General features: G+C 46.9%; 1 protein-coding gene across 2 annotated transcripts in view; it reads right to left on the bottom strand.

Moving 5' to 3' along the window:
* HADHA (hydroxyacyl-CoA dehydrogenase trifunctional multienzyme complex subunit alpha) overlaps positions 1-19,000 on the bottom strand; it is a 43,541-nt gene extending 24,541 nt beyond the window's left edge. The window contains exons 1-3 of one of the 2 annotated variants that reach the window (XM_084829547.1): positions 18,908-19,000; positions 6,945-6,986; positions 511-581 (exon numbers count right to left, since the gene is read on the bottom strand). In XM_084829547.1, the coding sequence (XP_084685673.1) occupies positions 511-581; positions 6,945-6,986; positions 18,908-18,992 (198 nt within the window). In that variant the 5' untranslated portion in view covers positions 18,993-19,000. The remainder of the gene's footprint in view (positions 1-510; positions 582-6,944; positions 6,987-18,907) is intronic. The other variant, XM_084829548.1, reaches the window with a different exon arrangement.
* Positions 19,001-19,303: the final 303 nt, after the last annotated feature.

Below are 19,303 nucleotides of genomic sequence, written 5' to 3'. Positions count from 1 at the left end.
GACCTCTAGCACCCCTTTCCATGCAAGGGAAACAGATGCAAGGCATGCACTGCGTCACCCACAAAACAGTAATTTCTGTCGGTGAAGGCCAGTGATAAATGCCTGGATTTGGACTTCAAAGACCTGGATTGGAATCTCATCTGAGCCAGGGAGCTTGGAGCATCTGTTCAATCGGATTAATCAAGGCCTACCCCACAGCAGTGGGGTAAATAGAGAACAAGAAGCAGTTGGCATGTAGGAAGCATTTTATAACTCAGAAGCAGATACCGTGTCCTCTCGTTTTCTTTGAGGGAATGCTCCCATGTGCTGGGATATCACAACTCCCATTTTGTCGGACAAACCCCTTCCCTCTTTAATAGCTCCAAGACAGCCTCACACCCCTTTCAACTTCTCTACACAAAAATCTCCTTTGGCATCTTCTCTTCATTGAGCTCTGGGACCACTGCTCCATCCCTGCTAAGTCCCAGCTTAAACCACATGCAACCACAGGAAACCAGTGGGAAAGCCTACCTTGGAATTTGGAGAGTTAAAACGCACAACTGCAACATCTCCTTTGATGTCATAGTTAACATGGGTTCTAGCTGGGGAGAAAGACAAGAGATGCAGTCAGGATACTTCAGGATGCATTCAGGTTTGGGGAAAAATGATCTGCGGGTGAGGGAGCCAGTAGTGACTCCTTTGGCATGGACAGATTATTATCTGATCAGTTTTGACCTTCAGGCCACCTGTAACCTCGGCAGGGGTAGGGGACCAAATCTGATGGTCCGACCCTGGAGACTGATGAATCCAGATAGATTTTGGAGGTCTCTTGGGGATTTTCCTGCAGGCTTAGCCGGTAGTCCTGCCGAGGTCCCAGTCACCGCTTGGAATGAGGAGATGACCCGGGCTATCGATATGACTGTGCCCAAACGTCCTCGACCTAGTTGTGGAACCATGTCAACTCCTTGGTATTCTGAGGAGATGAGGGCAATTAAACGACTGTGTCGATGATTAGAGTGCAAATGGAGGAAGATTTGGAACAAATACGATTGAACACAGGTAAGAACGCACTTGCCACATTATTCTGTGGCGGTAAAGAAATCCTACTTCTCCGCCACCATTGCATCTGCTCAGTGTTGTCCAGTGGCACTCTTTTGTGTGGTTAAGGGCCTCTTGGGTGTAGGCCTTGGAATACAAGAACCCGAACCCCCAAAGGCCCGCTGTGAACAATTTGCCAGACGCTTCACAGATAAAATAGGTCGTATTCATGCCAACTTGGATGGCACTGTTTTGACAGAGTCTGATATGGACGGGGCTGGTGCACCATCTAGTCATGTTATGGCTACCTTTTGGCTTGCGCACCCTGAGGATGTGGACAAACTGCCTGGACGCCTGAGGCCTACTACTTGCCCTTTAGATCCTTGCCCATCCTGGCTTGTGAAATCTGCCAGAGCTGGGCTGGATATCTGGACTTCTGAGGTAGCAAATGCCTCCGTGAGGGACGGTGAGATCCCTGCCGCTTTGAAAGAAGCTGTAGTGAGGTCCTTGCTGAAGAAGCCAAATTTAGATCCTATGGTTCCAGATAATTACCGCCCTGTGTCAAATTTGCCATTCTTGGGCAAAGTGCTGGAGCGTGTGGTAGCCTCACAACTCCAAGCCGTTTTGGATAAAACTGATTACATAGATCCATTCCAATCAGGTTTCAGGCCTGGTTATGGGAAGGGAACAGCCTTGGTCATCCTGGTTGATGACTGACGCCAGGAAATGGGTAGGGGGTGTACAGCCCTGTTGGTACTTCTGGACCTCTCAGTGGTTTTCCATACCATTGACCATGGTATCCTTCTGGCCCCTTCATGGATCACTGCCTTGTTGTGGCGAAGGGGCTTGCGTAACTCAGTGAAGCCATAAGCTATGCCGTGCAGGGCCACCCAAGACGGACAGGTCATGGCGGAGAGTTCTGACAAAATGTGGTCCACTGGAGAAGGAAATGGCAACCCACTCCAGTATTCTTGCCAAGAAAACCCCATGGAACGTATCACAAGGCTAAAAGATATGACGCCGGAAGATGAGCCCCTCAGGTCGGAAGGTGTCCAATATGCTACTGGGGAAGAGCAGAGGGTATTTCCAAGTAGCGCCAGAAAGAGTGAAGCGGCTGGGCCAAACCCGAAAGGACACTCAGCTGTGGATGTGTCTGGCGGTGAAAAGAAAATCCGATGCTGTAAAGAACAAAATTGTTTAGGAACCTGGAATGTCAGATCAATGAATCAAGGTAAGCTGGAGGTGGTCAAACATGAGATGGCAAGATTGAACATCGACACCTTGGGAATCAGCGAACTAAAATGGACAGGCATGGGCGAATTTAATTCAGGTGACCATCATATCTACTATTGTGGCCAAGAATCCCTTAGAAGAAATGGAGTAGCACTCATAGTCAACAAAAGGGTGGGAAAAGCAGTACTGGGGTACAATCTTAAAAATGATAGAATGATCTCAGTACGAATCCAAGGCAAACCATTCAACATCACAGTAATTCAAGTCTATGCCCCAACCACTGAGGCCGAAGAAGCTGAGGTTGATCGGTTCTATGAAGACCTACAACACCTTCTAGAACTAACACCAAAAAAAGATGTCCTCTTCATCATAGGGGATTGGAATGCTAAAGTAGGAAGTCAAGAAATCACCGGGATAACAGGCAGGCATGGCCTTGGTGTACAAAATGAAGCAGGACAAAAGCTAATAGAGTTTTGCCAAGAGAACATGCTGATCATAGCAAACACTCTTTTCCAACAGCACAAGAGGCGACTCTACACATGGACATCACCAGATGGTCAATATCGAAATCAGATTGATTATGTCCTTTGCAGCCAAAGATGGAGAAGCTCCATACAGTCAGTAAAAACAAGACCTGGAGCTGACTGTGGCTCAGATCATGAGCTGCTTCTTGCAAAATTTCGGCTTAAATTGAAGAACGTCGGGAAAACCACTAAACCGTTCAGGTATGACCTAAATCATATCCCTGATGAATATACAGTGGAGGTGAGGAATAGATTTCAGGCATTAGACCTGATAGACAGAGTGCCTGAGGAACTATGGACGGAGGTCCGTAACATTGTTCAGGAGGCAGCAACAAAATCCGTCCCAAAGAAAAAGAAATGCAAGAAAGCCAAGTGGCTGTCTGATGAGGCTTTACAAGTAGCTCACGAAAGAAGGGAAGCGAAAAGCAAGGGAGAAAGGGGAAGATATACCCAACTGAATGCAGAGTTCCAGAGAATAGCAAGGAGAGACAAGAAGGCCTTCTTAAATGAACAATGCAAAGAAATCGAGGAAAACAACAGAATGGGAAAGACTAGAGATCTCTTCAAGAAAATTGGAGATCTCAAGGGAACGTTTTGTGCAATGACGGGCATGATAAAGGACAAAGAAGGCAGGGACCTAACAGAAGCAGATGAGATTAAGAAGAGGTGGCAAGAATACACAGAAGAACTATACAGGAAAGATCTGAATGTCCCTGATAGCCATGATAGTGCGGTCACTGAACTTGAGCCGGACATCCTAGAGAGTGAAGTCAAGTGGGCCTTAGGAAGCATTAGTAACAACAAAGCTAGCGGAGATGACAGTATTCCAGCCGAGCTATTTAAAATCCTAAAAGATGATGCTGTTAAAGTGCTGCATTCAATATGCCAACAAATCTGGAACACTCAACAGTGGCCACAAGACTGGAAAAGGTCAGTTTACATTCCAATTCCAAAGAAGGGCAACGCCAAAGAGTGTTCAAACTACCGCACCATTGCGCTCATTTCACATGCCAGCAAGGTGATGCTCAAAATCCTACAAGCTAGGCTTCAGCAGTATGCGAACCGAGAACTACCGGAAGTACAAGCTGGGTTTCGAAGAGGCAGAGGAACTAGAGATCAAATCGCCAACATTCGCTGCATCATGGAGAAAGCAAGAGAATTCCAGAAAAACGTCTATTTCTGCTTCATTGACTACGCTAAAGCCTTTGATTGTGTGGATCACAACAAACTGTGGCAAATTCTGAAAGTGATGGGAGTACCAGACCACCTTACCTGTCTCCTGAGAAACCTGTACAAGGGTCAAGAAGCAACAGTAAGAACCAGACATGGAACAACCGATTGGTTCAAAATTGGGAAAGGAGTACGACAAGGCTGCATATTGTCACCCTGCTTATTTAACTTATATGCAGAGTACATCATGAGAAATGCCGGGTTGGATGAATCACAGGTCGGAATTAAGATTGCCGGGAGAATTATCAACAACCTCCGATATGCAGACGATACCACCCTAATGGCAGAAAGCGAAGAGGATCTCAAGAGCCTCTTGTTGAGGGTGAAAGAGGAGAGTGCAAAAGCTGGTTTGAAACTCAACATTAAAAAAACTAAGATCATGTCATCTGGCCCTATCACTTCCTGGCATATAGAAGGGGAAGAAATGGAAGCAGTGACAGATTTTACTTTCTTGGGCTCCAAAATCACCGCAGATGGTGACTGTAGCCATGAAATTAAAAGACGCTTGCTCCTTGGGAGGAAAGCTATGGCCAACCTAGACAGCATAGTAAGAAGCAGAGACATCACCTTGCCGACAAAGGTCCGTCTAATCAAAGCTATGGTTTTCCCAGTAGTAATGTATGGCTGTGAGAGCTGGACTATAAGGAAGGCTGAGCGCCGAAGAATTGATGCTTTCGAACTGTGGTGCTGGAGAAGACTCTTACGAGTCCCCTGGACTGCAAGGAGGTCAAATCAGTCCATCCTAAAGGAAATCAACCCTGAGTGCTCATTGGAAGGACAGATAATGAAGCTGAAGCTCCAATATTTTGGCCACCTAATGCGAAGAGAAAACTCCCTGGAAAAGACCCTGATGCTGGGAAAGACTGAAGGCAAAAGGAGAAGGGGACGGCAGAGGATGAGATGGCTAGATAGAATCACCGATGCAATGAATATGAACTTGAGCACGCTCCGGGAGAGAGCGCAGGACAGGAAGGCCTGGCGTGCTATGGTCCATGGGGTCACGAAGAGTCGGACACGACTGAACGACTGAACAACAACAACATCCTTCTGGATCGTTTATCTGGATTGGGCTTGGGAGGCACAGTTTTAAAGTGGTTCCAGTCCTTCCTGGAGGGGCGGTCTCAGAAGGTGGTGTCTCGGGACTTCTGTTCCACCCCCTGGCCATTAGCCTGTGCGGTGCCGCAAGCCTCCATTCTTCCCCCCATGCTTTTTAACATCTACATGAAACTGCTGGGGGACGTCGTCAGGAGGTTTGGGCTGAAATGTCATCTGTATGTGGCTGATACTCAGCTCTACCTCTTGATTCCATCTGCACATCCCAGGGAGGCTGTGGAACTCTTGAACCAATGTCTGGAGGCTGCTTTGGGATGGATGAGGGTGAACAAGCTGAAACTTAATCCAGACAAGATGGAGGTACTGTGGGAACTACTTCGGATGGGGCACGCCTGGAGTCCACCTGGACTCTAAGCTAACTGGGGAAGCCCAGGTAGCTGCAGTGTCCAGGAGTGCTTTTTACCACCTTAGGCTGGTATGCCAGCTGCGGCCCTATCTGGTGAATCAGACCTTGCCTCAGTTATCCACGCACTAGTGACGTCCAGGCTGGACTACTGTAATGCGCTATGTGTGGGGCTGCCTTTGAAGATGGTCCAGAAACTCCAGCTCATGCAGAATGCAGCCGTCCTAGTATTGGTGGGGGCGAGGCGATTCAATCACATAATGCCTATACTGTGCCAGCTGCACTGATTACTGGTGTGTTTCTGAGTCCAATTTGAAGTGCTGGTATTGAACTTTAAAGCCTTAAATGGTTTGGGACCAAGTTACTTGAAGGACTGCCTTCACCCATATCAGCCTGCCCTGGTTTAAGATCAGAAAGAGAGGCCCTTCTCATTTGCCCACCTATGAGAGTAGTCAGGTGGCTGACGACATGTGAGAGGGCCTTCTCTGCAGTGGCCCCACACCTTTGGAACAAGTTGCCATCGGAGGTCTGCCATGCTCCATCACTGCAGGCATTTAAGAAGGCCTTAAAAATGTATTATTTTACCCTGGCCTTCTCTTGATATGACTGCTGTTGTTGCTGTTGCTGCCGTTATTGTTGATGATTTTATTGTTGGCTTTTATTGTTGTTTTTATTGCTTTGAATATTTTAACTGTTTTTATGTATTGTATTGCTGAAAGCTGCCTTGGGTGAGCTTCTGCCCTGAAAGGTGACCAAGAAATATTTTAAATAAATTTCCCCAGACTGCATTTAGGAGTCAAGCTCAAAACCATGCCTGGAGCTTGGGTTGTGCACAGCCATTCATGTTCGGCTGGATGTTTTCTGCAGTGCCTAATCCAGCATTTGTAGGGACTCAAAGCTTAGTTTTTATCTTGGAGGAGGAGCACAGTTCTCTGAGAAGAAGAGGAGAGAAGTGGGCAGCTCAGACTTAGAACTGGAGAAAGCCCTGGACGGGGTTCACCATGAAGATACTTGGTTCACTGTGTGCATGTGCTGCTCACTCCCACACCTTTCAGCCATCCCAGATTGTGAAACATTTTTTTTCATTTTGCAGTTGTCCCACTTTCTATCCTAGGTTTTGCAAGTGCCACCATATAGTCATACTTTGCTACCGGAAGAACCCCCCCAAGCCCACAACATTTAGAGGACAAAAAGGAACATGCCAGATGAAAGATGTCCTTTGTAACGTGACACATCAGATGGACAGTTCCTCCTACACAAGGTTCTACTATCTTTTACACATTTATTGTCCCCCAGGTGTTGTGCTGCAGTCCTCTTTCCATTATTTTTATTATAACTGTGAATTCCAAAAAATGTAGAAAACAGATAAATATCACCCTGCAAAACCCCCAGCAAGTTTTCTGCCTTTGCCTAATTTCTTTCAATCAGGGCAGAATTTCAATTGCCTCAACCAGCCCCCACCAGACCCAAGTATTTATACTTACATTTAACAGGGGAGGAGATGCTGAGGTGTCGGCAGGAATAACCTAGAAGAGAGATTTCTGGAGTTATGCAGGGATGAGAAAAAATATTTCAAATTGTTTAGGTATCTAGGAGAAGCACCAGGATTCTTTCCATCCTTGAATTTATAGGACTAGATGAACCTCGTAAAGCAAACATCTCTCTTGCCTATCCGTCATTTATGAAGTGATACATATTGTTACTGAGAAGCTCAGCCATTATGGCTTTTGGACATTAGTGTTGGACATCACCTTAGCTCCGATAACTATGTTGTTCCAGGAGATTGTTCAAGCAAGAAGTGTGTGGGCAGCCAAGACAAGAAAGTTCCAGATAGCAGAGTATGAGCAGAGGTAGGTAAACTTTGGGGGCCCGTGGGCACATTTGGCAGTTTTACAGACTGTCAATCACAAAATGGCTAGACACAAAGGACAAATAACCTACCCAAAAGGTCACACATGATCAGCACAGACATCATTTATTTGACCCCAGCTTGAGCATGCCCAGAGACATAATATCCTTTGTGTTCTTTGCTTGTACCATAAAACTACCCCTGATGAGCTGCGACTCCCATTATCCCTCAATATGGGCTATGCCAGCTGGGGCTGAGGGGAGGGCCATATGTTTCTCACCCCTGGTCTAAACAGTGTGATCGCAGGACCTAGCATATACTGACATTTAACTAGGGCACAGAACTTGTACTAGCCACAGAATCTTAGAGCAATTCCTAGAGCAAAATACCTCCCACAATCCCAAATGCAATGTGGCTTCTATCAACTAAGCAGGGCGGCTGTTCAATGGCTTGCTGCTTTGTGTCAATCACCTGTGCAGAACGGCTTCTCCTTAAATACTGGATGCGGCTCCAACCTTAGCTAAGACAGTCCATATTTGCTGTGATGCATTTCCCTGCACAGATGCAGCTTCCAACCTTGCCTTGCTATTCCCTGTAATTCAGTTCATGTTTATCCATTTTGGCCATCATTCCTTCTAATACCAGTTCAAAAACCTAATGGGGAAACCTGCCCCCCATGAAAACCAGCCCCATAAGAAATACTTCAAAGTTATGAATGAAAGTTATCTCCAAGGGACTGTAACATGTCAGAAGGGGTCCTTCAGATTGGACGTAGGATATCTTTTGTCTTCCCACGCTGAAGCCATCTCTGAGAAGGTAGCACAATACAAGTCCCCCATTACATGATTTGCGTGTTTCATTTATATTCCGCTTTTCTGCCCCTTGTAAAGAACCCAAGGCAGCGTACAAGGGATCCCCATCCATGGCACCTCTGGGGGCTTCCAACAGCGCCCACAAAATTCTCCACTCCCTGCCCCCTTCAAAACAATATATTTCAAATACAAACCTTGAAAAATGTCAGGGCAGCAGGTTCTCCTTCCTGTTCCTGCACCTGCTACAGATCAGCTGCTGGTGGGAAGGCAAGGAAGGAAAGAGCTCCCCACCCAATCTTCCGCCCACGCAGACCCCCCTTTGCTCACTCTCTCCCCCCACTCCCAGTCTCTAGCTCGCTATTTCTCTCCCCACAATGCCTTTCCTCACTATTTCTCTCCCTTTCTATCCTCCAGCCTTGCTCCCTCTCTCCCCTCTGCCCCTTTGCCTTGCTCTTTCCCCCTCTCTCCTAGCCTCTAGCTCACTTTTGTCTAACCAGGTCACCAGTACAGCCATTACTTGACTTGCCACATCCTCCATGGGAGCCATTTTCTGGTGGTGCCCACAGCAGTTTCTCAAATTCCCAAATGTGCCCACAGGCCTAAAAAGGTTGGGGTCCCCTGGTGTCCATGGTCGTCCTCCTCTCCATTTTATGCCCACAACAACCCTGTGAGGTAGGTTAGGTTGAAAGTCAGTGACTGGCCAAAGTCACCCAGTGAGCTTCATGGCTGAGTGGGGACTAGAGCCCGGAATTCCGCAGCCCCACTCCAACCACTACACCACACTGTGCTGGGACACATGGCATGCCTCACTATAAGGAAAGGACATAAATTCTCCTATTGCTTTAACAACAAAAGGCAGGCAAGTAAGAATGATTTCACGTGTGTCAAGATGATTGATCACTTGAGTGACAGGTGCTTAGAGACCTTTGGACAATCTTTCATTTGGACAGGCTACATGCCATTCTGCTGCTGGTTAAGTGAAACTCCACTGTGACATCTTTTATCACGGCAAATCACTACAGCTTTGCTGCAGCTGAGGGCCTTTCTATGTTGTCAGAAGGTCTCCCCGGTGCAGTTTTTGGTTGCCCCTGAGGCAACTTGAATACTCAGTGTTGCTTTGTACACTTGTTGCACAAAATAACATTGAACAGTCTCTGGCTGGTGCAACTTCAGCTTTTTGTGCATAGTCCTACATTCATGGAATTTTGGTGCAATAAAAGATGGCCTTACATTCTCTGAGGTCAGAAAGGGCAAATTATTCATCTTAACTCATCTGGCATTTCATCATGCTCTGCCTTTTCCAAGCATGGATTTCTAAGCATTTGAATTCTAAGCCATGCTAAGTAAGAGAAACTCTGGAACTTGAACTTATTCTTACCTTGCTTCAACAAGACACAAAGCAGCACAGAAGATCACCCCAAAGGCTCCGAAGCCTGGTCCCAAGAGAAGAATCTCACATGTCCAGGTAAAACCATCTAAAAGAGCCTCCATGGCTGAGTTCAGACATGTGCTGCTTTGTAACTCAGTCACATGCTCCAGGCCCAGAGCTGGAGGTGCGCCACGCCCTCTGGCCTACATTTCCACAGTAGTGGAAAGGACCTTTCCCCTACATTCCACCATGCCCAGAAAAGCAGGCTCACCGGAGCCAGGACAGTGTCCTGCTGACACCCTAAAGGGGTCTCTTCTGGGGAGTGCTGGACGCCTACTACCTCTACCAGGGCCAGCTCAGAAAGAGAAAGACGCTGCAGATTTTGCATGCCTGGGAATGGACTGTTTGCAAACGCTTCAGGGGACCTAATGCCCTGCCACTTTCTTGTCCAGGCATTCAGCTGGCCTCAGAAAATAGAGCCCATTTGCTACTTAAGCAGGACCCAGATTGACAGAGCTCACCTTGCTGTCTTTACAACCAATTATTTCAAAATCAGACACTCGATTCCATAATACTAGAGTACCAGAGTAGCCATATGCCAGAGAGCAGCTATGTGCTGCTATTAGGATACCCATCGCTTAATTCTTTACTGCTTACACATCCAGAGGAGGCAGGAAAGAAGAGCAGGCATGTTGTATCCGCAACTGCTAGCTAAAGCCAGAGCAGCTTATGGGCTTGTCAGCACTAGCTGATGGACTAGCAGATACCAGGTCATAGGCAATTTATATGCCAACCATGAAATTTTATGTAGCAGCACAGCATTAGGTACCATTGTGTAACAGCCTTTCTCCCCACTCTCCTTTCCATTATCTTTCTTTTTTCAGACTACAAGCCCTTCAGATCAAGGACCTTCCTTGCATGGAATCAAAGATTTCTTCCACTGCTATTTAAAAGAAACTCACTAGTCAAATTATTTTCATGCAGCACAAATGGCGGCACCTTTGAGGAGGAGATGCCTAGCCTCAGCACCAAACTGCAGCAAAAAAAAGCATACAGCCTTGAGTACAGGAGTAGCAACACAGTCTTTAGAGGCAATTTCCCACTGGGAGATTACAAGAATTTAGCAAGAACAAGATGATAAAATGGACTTCAGTTTGAAGTTAACCAAGCCTTAGAGTGGCCATCATGTTCAGTGGGGGGAAGACTGAGCAAAGGAATGAAATCCACAAAGGATTATATAAACACAGCATGAGTCTGCCCATATAAAGACCACCTTTAGAGGTTCACCTCCAGGCACCCCCATCATCTGGTGCAGCCTTCCCCAGCCTGGCGCCCTCCAGATACATTGGACTACGACTCCCATCTTCCCCCATCAGTATGGCCATTAGCTGTACTGGCTGGGGGTGGGAGGGGGTTGTAGTCCAGCACATTTAGAGGGCACCAGATTGGGGAAGGCTGATCTAGCAGCTGGGGAGAGGGTCTTTTTGGTGGTGACATGGAGTGCTCTCCCTGGGCAGGCTTGCCTGGTGTCCACTCTGATGTCTTCTTGGTGGCAGGTGAAGACCTTTCTATCTTTCCAGGCTTTTAACCTGATGCTGGGAAAGACTGAAGGCAAAAGGAGAAGGGGACGGCAGAGGATGAGATGGCTAGATAGCATCACCGATGCAATGAATATGAACTTGAGCACGCTCCGGGAGAGAGCGCAGGACAGGAAGGCCTGGCGTGCTATGGTCCATGGGGTCACGAAGAGTCGGACACGACTGAACGACTGAACAACAACAACTAACTCGCAGGGTCATCCCACGAAGCCAATTAGCAGGAGATTCACAACTGACAAAAGAAAGTCCTTCTTCACAGAGCACCTTGTTAGCTTACAGAATTCCCTGCCACAAGATGTGGTATGTCTCTGATTGCATTTTTCTTTTAATTTTTTTGTAAGCTCCCCTGGGAATAATACAGTGACTTGTACCTTGTAACACTGCTGTGTTTTATTGTTTTATAAACTTTTTGCTAAACCACTTCAGGGGTTTTGAAGGAAGAAGTGGCATATAAATATTTTAAATAAATAATAAAAGGACCAGATATAAATGTATAAAAGAAACAAACACAGCGATGAAGAAGACAAAGAAGTATGAAGAGAAAGAAAAATAGCATATGCTGCAGGGACTTTGATCTCTGGGCCTTTTGCATCATCAAAGAATTACTATGCTTATGATCCTTCTTGCAAAACATTGACCCCCAGCCTGGAGGGGCTCCGAGAGACAGACATTGGACCTTGGCCAGGAGAGCTCACCTACATCTTTCATTGAGTCATTGGTTCCTTGCCACTCCCTGGAAGTAAGATGAAGGGCAAAGCACATGACAGAGCCTGCTTTCTCATCCTCTCTCCTCCCCGCCCCTTCTGCTTTGCCTCACCCTTAGACCATTCTCTCCCATGCTCTTCAGGAAACTGTCTTGTTCTGAATGACTCCATAAAGCTTGCAGCCTTGCTTATGAATTTGCAAAGGCCTGTACAACTTGTGACCTGCCAAGTGGAATGCAGCCCACCAGGGGCTCGAGAAATCTCCTGGCTTTGCTGCCTGCCTGGGATTGCCAAAAGGAGAGGGAGGCATGGCAAAGCACGCAACACACACCTAGTGCCATGCATGCAGCTGTGGGGACTGGGGGTGGCGATACATGTGGCAGAGACCAGAATTCAAGGTACAGGCCATTCTCCATATTTCCTACCCAGTACTTCAAATACTCATACAAGAGTAGTTACACAGGAGAATCTCAAACCATGTTTTAGTTCTCTCATAGTCAGGCTGTTTAAAAAACATTTTTAAAACATGGATTTTTAAATCGGATTGTTTAAAAATAAATAAATAATTCTCTTATTAAAAAATTAACATAATTTGTTTATTTTATTACATTCCTATACTGCCCACTAGCCAAAGTTATAATTAAGTCTCATCATAAAAACTCTAAACTTATACTTACAGTCTCATAAAAATGAAATAATGGCCTCTGTCATACTTACACACACTAGTGGGAAATTCAATCAATCATGGACATTCATTTCAGTTTTTAATTTTATGAAAATGGCTCTGTCCAGCCTAAATACCAGCTCTTGCTTCTTGAAATTTCTGGGCTTTCAGCTTCTACTTCTCTAACTAAAGTAACATGCGCAAAGACACAGGTGGGATAAAATTGTCCTGTGCTTATGTGGCAGTGGAGCTACGCCAAGCAAGGCAGAGGAGTTAGTCGAACATGACAAGACAGTGGGGTTTTTCAGACAATCAGCAGGGGAAAGAACATAGCATCAGTTGTTTCCCCTGCCCCCACACATGCCGGTTGCACAACCAGGATTACCTTATTTACCCACATTGCAGGTTGCTGTGTTGTCCAAACCCAGTGATTTTTCACCCACCCTACAACCCCTATTGCAAGCAGCTCTTCTCTCCCTTGCCTCAACTACACCATTTTCATTCACTGAAATGCACTTTGGTAAAAGTCAACATTGCAACAAGTCAGAAACACACGTGGCCACTAAGTCTTACATGATGAGCCCGATTCCCATCTTGACAGCTCCTGCTCAGGGCTCTTTAAAAGAAAGAAAAACAACTGTGCAGATTTCTCATTCGAATTAGCCTTTCCTGATAAACAAACTGCTACATGAGCCATTCCTGTGACCTACTCTGTTCTTCTTCAGCAAAGGAGATTGTTACCTTGTCGTGATGCTGGAGCTTGAGCACCTCAATGACGTCATGAGCTAAACCGTGAAGGGACACCCAAGATGGGAAGGTCATGGCAGAGAGGTCAGACTAAATACGATCCCTGGGGAAGGAAACGGCAACCCACCCCAGTGTTCTTGCCATGAAAACTAAATGGATCAGTACAACCAGAGATATGTCGGTATACCATCGGAAGATGGGACTCCCAGGTCGGAAGATGGTCAAAATGCTACTGGGGAGGAACAGAGGATAAGTTCAACTAGCCCCAGATGGGATGACGCAGCTAGCTCAAAGCCGAAAGGACGGCTAGCAGCCGATGGTGCTGGTGGTGAACGACGAATCCGATGTTCTAAAGATCAACACACCATAGGAACCTGGAATGTAAGATCTATGAGCCAGGGCAAATTGGATGCGGTTACTGGGTAGATGTCAAGATTAAATAAAGACATTTTGGGTGTCAGTGAACTGAAATGGACTGGAATGGGCCACTTCACATCAAAGGACCACCAGATCTACTACTGTGGACAAGAGGACCACAGAAGAAATGGAGTAGCCTTCATAATTAATAATAAAGTGGCTAAAGCAGTGCTTGGATACAATCCAAAAAATGACAGAATGATCTCAATTCGAATTCAGGGTAAGCCATTTAACATCACAGTGATCCAAATATACGCCCCAACCACAGATGCTGAAGAAGCAGAAGTAGATCAGTTCTATGAGGATCTGCAGCACCTACTGGATAGTACGCCAAAAAAAGATGTTATTTTCATTACAGGAGACTGGAACGCTAAGGTGGGTAGTCAAACGACACCTGGAATTACAGGCAAGCATGGTCTGGGAGAACAAAATGAAGCAGGACATAGGCTGATAGAATTTTGCCAAGAAAACTCACTGTGCATAACAAACACTCTCTTCCAACAACCTAAGAGACAACTTTATACATGGACTTCACCAGACGGTCGACACCGAAATCAGATTGACTACATCCTTTGTAGCCAAAGGTGGCGGACATCTATGCAGTTGGTAAAAACAAGACCTGGAGCTGATTGTAGTTCAGATCTCGAACTTCTTATTGCACAATTTAGAATCAGACTAAAGAGAATAGGGAAGACCAGCAGATTAGTTAGATATGAGCTCACGAATATTCCTCATGAATATGCAGTGGAGGTGAAGAATAGATTTGAGGGAATAGATTTAGTAGATAGGGCCCCGGAAGAACTATGGACAGAAGTTTGCAACATTGTTCAGGAGGCGGCAACAAAAAACGTCTCAAAGAAAAAGGAAACCAAGAAGTCAAGATGGCTGTCTGCTGAGACACTGGAAGTAGCCCCAGAAAGAAGGAAAGCAAAAGGCAACAGTGATAGGGGGAGATATGCCCAATTAAATGCAAAATTCCAGAGGTTAGCCAGAAGAGATAAGGAATTGTTTTTAAACAAGCAATGCACAGAAGCGGAAGAAGATAATAGAATAGGAAGGACAAGAGACCTCTTCCAGAAAATTAGAAACATCGGAGGCAAATTCCAGGCAAGAATGGGTATGATCAAAAACAAAGATGGCAAGGACCTAACAGAAGCAGAAGAGGTGGCAAGAATATATGGAAGATCTGTATAGGAAGGATAATCATATCGGGGATAGATTTGACGGTGTGGTCAGTGAGTTAGAGCCAGACATCCTGAAGAGTGAGGTTGAATGGGCCTTAAGAAGCATTGCTAATAACAAGGCAGCAGGAGATGACGGTATCCCAGCTGAACTGTTTAAAATCTTGCAAAATGATGCCGTCAAGGTGATGCATGCCATATGCCAGCAAATTTGGAAAACACAAGAATGGCCAACAGATTGGAAAAAATCAACCTATATCCCTATACCAAAAAAGGGAAGCACCAAAGAATGTTCAAACTATCGAACAGTGGCACTTATTTCACATGCCAGTAATGCTCAAGATCTTGCAAGGTAGACTCCAGCAATTCATGGAACAAGAATTGCCAGATGTACAAGCTGGGTTTTGAAAAGGCAGAGGAACTAGAGACCAAATTGCCAATATCCGCTGGATAGTGGAGAAAGCCAGGGAGTTTCAGAAAAACATCTATTTCTGTTTTATTGACTATTCTAAAGCCTTTGACTGTGTGGATCATGACAAATTGTGGCAAGTTCTTGGTGGGATGGGGATACTAAGTCATCTTGTCTGCCTCCTGAGGAATCTGTATAACGATCAAGTCGCAATGGTAAGAACAGACCACAAAACAACGGACTGGTTTAAGATTGGGAAAGGAGTATGGCAAGGTTGTATACTCTCACCCTACCTATTCAACCTGTATGCAGAACACATCATGCGACGTGCTGGGCTTGATGAAGCCAAGGCTGGAGTTAAAATCGCTGGAAGAAACATTAACAATCTCAGATATGCAGATGATACCACTTTGATGGCTGAAAGCGAGGAGGAGCTGAGGAACCTCATGACGAAGGTGAAAGGAGAAAGTGCAAAAGCTGGGTTGCAGTTAAACCTCCAAAAAACCAAGATTATGGCAACGAGCTGGATTGATCACTGGCAAATAGAGGGAGAAAACGTGGAGGCAGTGACAGACTTTGTCTTTCTAGGCGCAAAGATTACTGCAGATGCTGACTGCAGCCAGGAAATCAGAAGACGTTTACTTCTTGGGAGGACAGCAATGACAAATCTTGATAAAATAGTGAAGAGCAGAGACATCACACTGACAACAAAGGTCCGCATAGTTAAAGCAATGGTATTCCCTGTAGTAACCTATGGCTGCGAGAGCTGGACCATAAGGAAGGCTGAGCAAAGGAAGATCGATGCTTTTGAACTGCGGTGCTGGAGGAAAATTCTGAGAGTGCCTTGGACTGCAAGAAGATCAAACCAGTCCATTCTCCAGGAAATCAAGCCAGACTGCTCGCCGGAGGCAATGATATTAAAGGCAAAACTGAAGTACTTTGGCCGCATCATGAGAAGACAGGACATCCTGGAGAAGATGCTGATGCTAGGGAAAGTGGAAGGCAAAAGGAAGAGGGGCCGACCAAGGGCAAGGTGGATGGATGATATTCTGGAGGCGACGGACTCGATCCTGGGGGAGCTGGGGGTGGCGACGGCTGACAGGAAGCTCTGGCGTGGGCTGGTCTATGAAGTCACGAAGAGTCGGAAGTGACTGAACGAATAAACAACAACAACAAACTCTGTTCTTAGAACAACAATGATTTAGGTAGAGTCCCAAGCCAAATCTCTCGAACTCCTAAAGGGCTGCACCAAAATGCATTTACCATTTTGATGATTCACAGTTCTCTTTCATCATCCAAACCACCCTATGCACGAACACAAAAAGCTGCCTTGTACTGAGGGAGACCCTTCGTCCATCAAGCCCAATGCTGTCAACACTGACTGGCAGCAGCGCTCCAGTGGTACAGGCAGGAGTCTTTCCAGCGTCCCCTGAAGATGCTGGGGATTGAATCTGGGACCTTATGCACATTCAAAATGTCCAAATAAAAATTTTCTGTCAACCCCCACATGATTACTTCATACCCTGCTTGTGGCTTTTGCAAAGACAGCTGGCTGATCGCTGCTGGAGACACAATGCTGGACTAGATGGATCATTTGTCTGGTCAGCAACAGAGCTCTTATTACTGCCTGTCCCAGAATAGTATAAAAGTTTAAATGCTTTTAAAAGACAATAGGAGAAATTCATCAGTAACACCCATTCATCAGTAACACCCCCATTAGCAACTATTAGCCATGAAAGCTAAATGGAACCACCAGGTTCAGAGTCCATAAGCTTCCTTGTACCAGATTCCGTGGACCTGGAGGTCTGTTGCTTTCATGCCCTGCTTGCAGGCTTTCCAAAAGCCTGGCTGCTCATTCAGATCAAGTGGGGAAGCCCTTCTCAGTGTCTCAGCTAGGTGGAAGCATGATTGGTTGGGACAAGGGATGGGGCTTTCCCAGTGACCATACCACAACAGTGGAACAATCTGCCCCCATCAAGTTCAAATGACCCCCTTTCCAACTGCCTTCTGCCAGCATGTGAAGGCATCTTTATTTTGGCAGACTTTTAATCTGGCCCAGATTTATGTGATTTTTTTTAAAAAATTGTGTTTTATCTGCTATACCTTTCTCCTACGTTTTGGTTGTTGCTGTCTTTGAATATGTTGCTGTCTTTGAATTTTAATTATTTTAAGCCACCTTGTAATACATATGTATTAGAAAGGCAGGGTATATTTTTATAATACATAAATAAAAGCATATGGTTGACAGTTGATGGACTAGGTTACATTTGGTCTGATACAGGAGGGCTCTTCTTATATTCTTATTGCCTGTCCCAGAATAGTGTAAAAGCTTAGATGGCTTTAAAAGGGATTAGACACACCCATAGGGGACCAGTCTATCAAAGGCTGTTAGCTATCACAACTATATGAAACCTTTTTGTTCAGAGGCAGAATGTCACCCAATGCCAGCTGCTGGGGTCAAACAATGGGGAAAGACTATTGATTTCATGCCTTACTCATGGGCTTTTCCAAAGCATCTAGCTGGCCACTGTTGGACTGGGGTGCAAGTATCAGAGGCTGCTCAACGCTCCCCTCCCCATTCTGCCTGAACAGAACCCTTCAACACTTTACAACAATCACTCGTGGGGGGAACTATCCAAGAGAGATCATGCTGGGAAGCAGCTTTCTACTGACCAATTTAATGAAGAGGCCTTTCTAGAGACCCTCACTGCCACAAGGTGTGATAGCCACTGGCTTACACAGCCACAGAATGGAATTAGTCAATGAACAGCTCTAAAGTAGATTAGACACATTCATGGAGGGTATTGACTGCTATTGGCCACGAAACTGAAATAGAACCCTCAGGTTCAGAGTTCTATTTCATAAGAAATACCGGTTTGCACCAAAGATGTAATGCAAAAGGTGGGTTTTGAAATGGGATATGAAGGAAGTAAGAGATCTGGCACTGCACAGGTTTTCTGGGAGGCAGGTACAAGTATACAGGGCAGCACAGGAGAAAGGATAGAGACTTCTGAGGGAGCAGGAGATCCTTCAAATGGCGGAGGAGCTGGGGGAGTGACGACATACTGGGATAAATGGTGAGAGATTCATTACAGGCAATAGGAAGTGCTTCTTCACACTGTCAAACTATGAAATTCACTTCCACAAGTTACAGCAACGCCGCTCAACTTGGACAGCTTTAAAAGGGGATTGGACAAATGCATGGAGACCATCAGTGTCTACTAGTCATAATGGTTATATATTGCCTCTAGTAGTACCGGAGGCACTACGCCTCTCAATGCCAGTTGCTGGGGAACATGGGAGGGAGGGTGCAGTTGCAGTCGTGTCCTGCTTGTGGGCTGCCCTCGTTGAGGCAGCTGGCTGGCTACTGTGGGAACAGAACGCTGGACTGGAGAGGCCGCCTTGGGCCTGATCCTGCACACCTCTTAGGCCTTTAAGAGCAGGGGGAGCAAGGGCATGGACGAGCGAGGGGCACGTGACTGTCCAGGACCACCCCCCCCCAGGGATGTGAGGAGGGCATTACCACGTCAAGGGGGGAGGTCTGGCCCGGGGGAAGGGGCAGAGGGGGCGCCCGGCAGAGCCGGAAATCTCCCGCCCCCCTTTTCTCCTCTCTTGCACTAGGAGACGGCGGGCAGGGCTGGGGCGCCCCCGTTCACCCGGCCGGCCGGCCTGCCTCCAGCCTCCCTCCGTCTCTCACCTGGGTGGCGGCACCGGGCCGGACAGTACTTGGCGGCGGCCGTGAAGCGCGCCCAGCTCCCGATGGCCCGGACAGCAGCCGCCATCTTGGCCCAGAGGAGAGGTCGAGCGGACTGAGGGAGGCGACCCTGGCGGCGGGCGGGGCGGGGCGTTTCCGCGCCGCCCCGGTCTCGCCATGGGGCCGCCGCCGCGACGCCTGGCCCAAGCCCCAGCACGGTGTCCTCCGCCTCGCCGCCGCCGCCGGGCTCTTCGTTGCCCCTTCTCCTCTGGGAGACGATCCCGCTGTTTGAGAGGAGGCGGCCCGCAAAGTCCCCTCAGCTGCTTCGGGCGGAGGCGCGCCGGATCAGGCAGCGCTGAGGCGGCCGGGGGCCTCCTCGAAGCGTCGCGCTCGAGGCCA

This window comes from Heloderma suspectum, chromosome 1, assembly GCF_057233095.1.
Source record: "Heloderma suspectum isolate Gila_16-S chromosome 1, 16-S_ref, whole genome shotgun sequence".
Lineage (NCBI taxonomy): Eukaryota > Metazoa > Chordata > Lepidosauria > Squamata > Helodermatidae > Heloderma > Heloderma suspectum.
The sequence above is the reverse complement of the archived record's forward strand: the minus strand, read 5'-3'. Positions and strand labels throughout refer to the sequence as shown.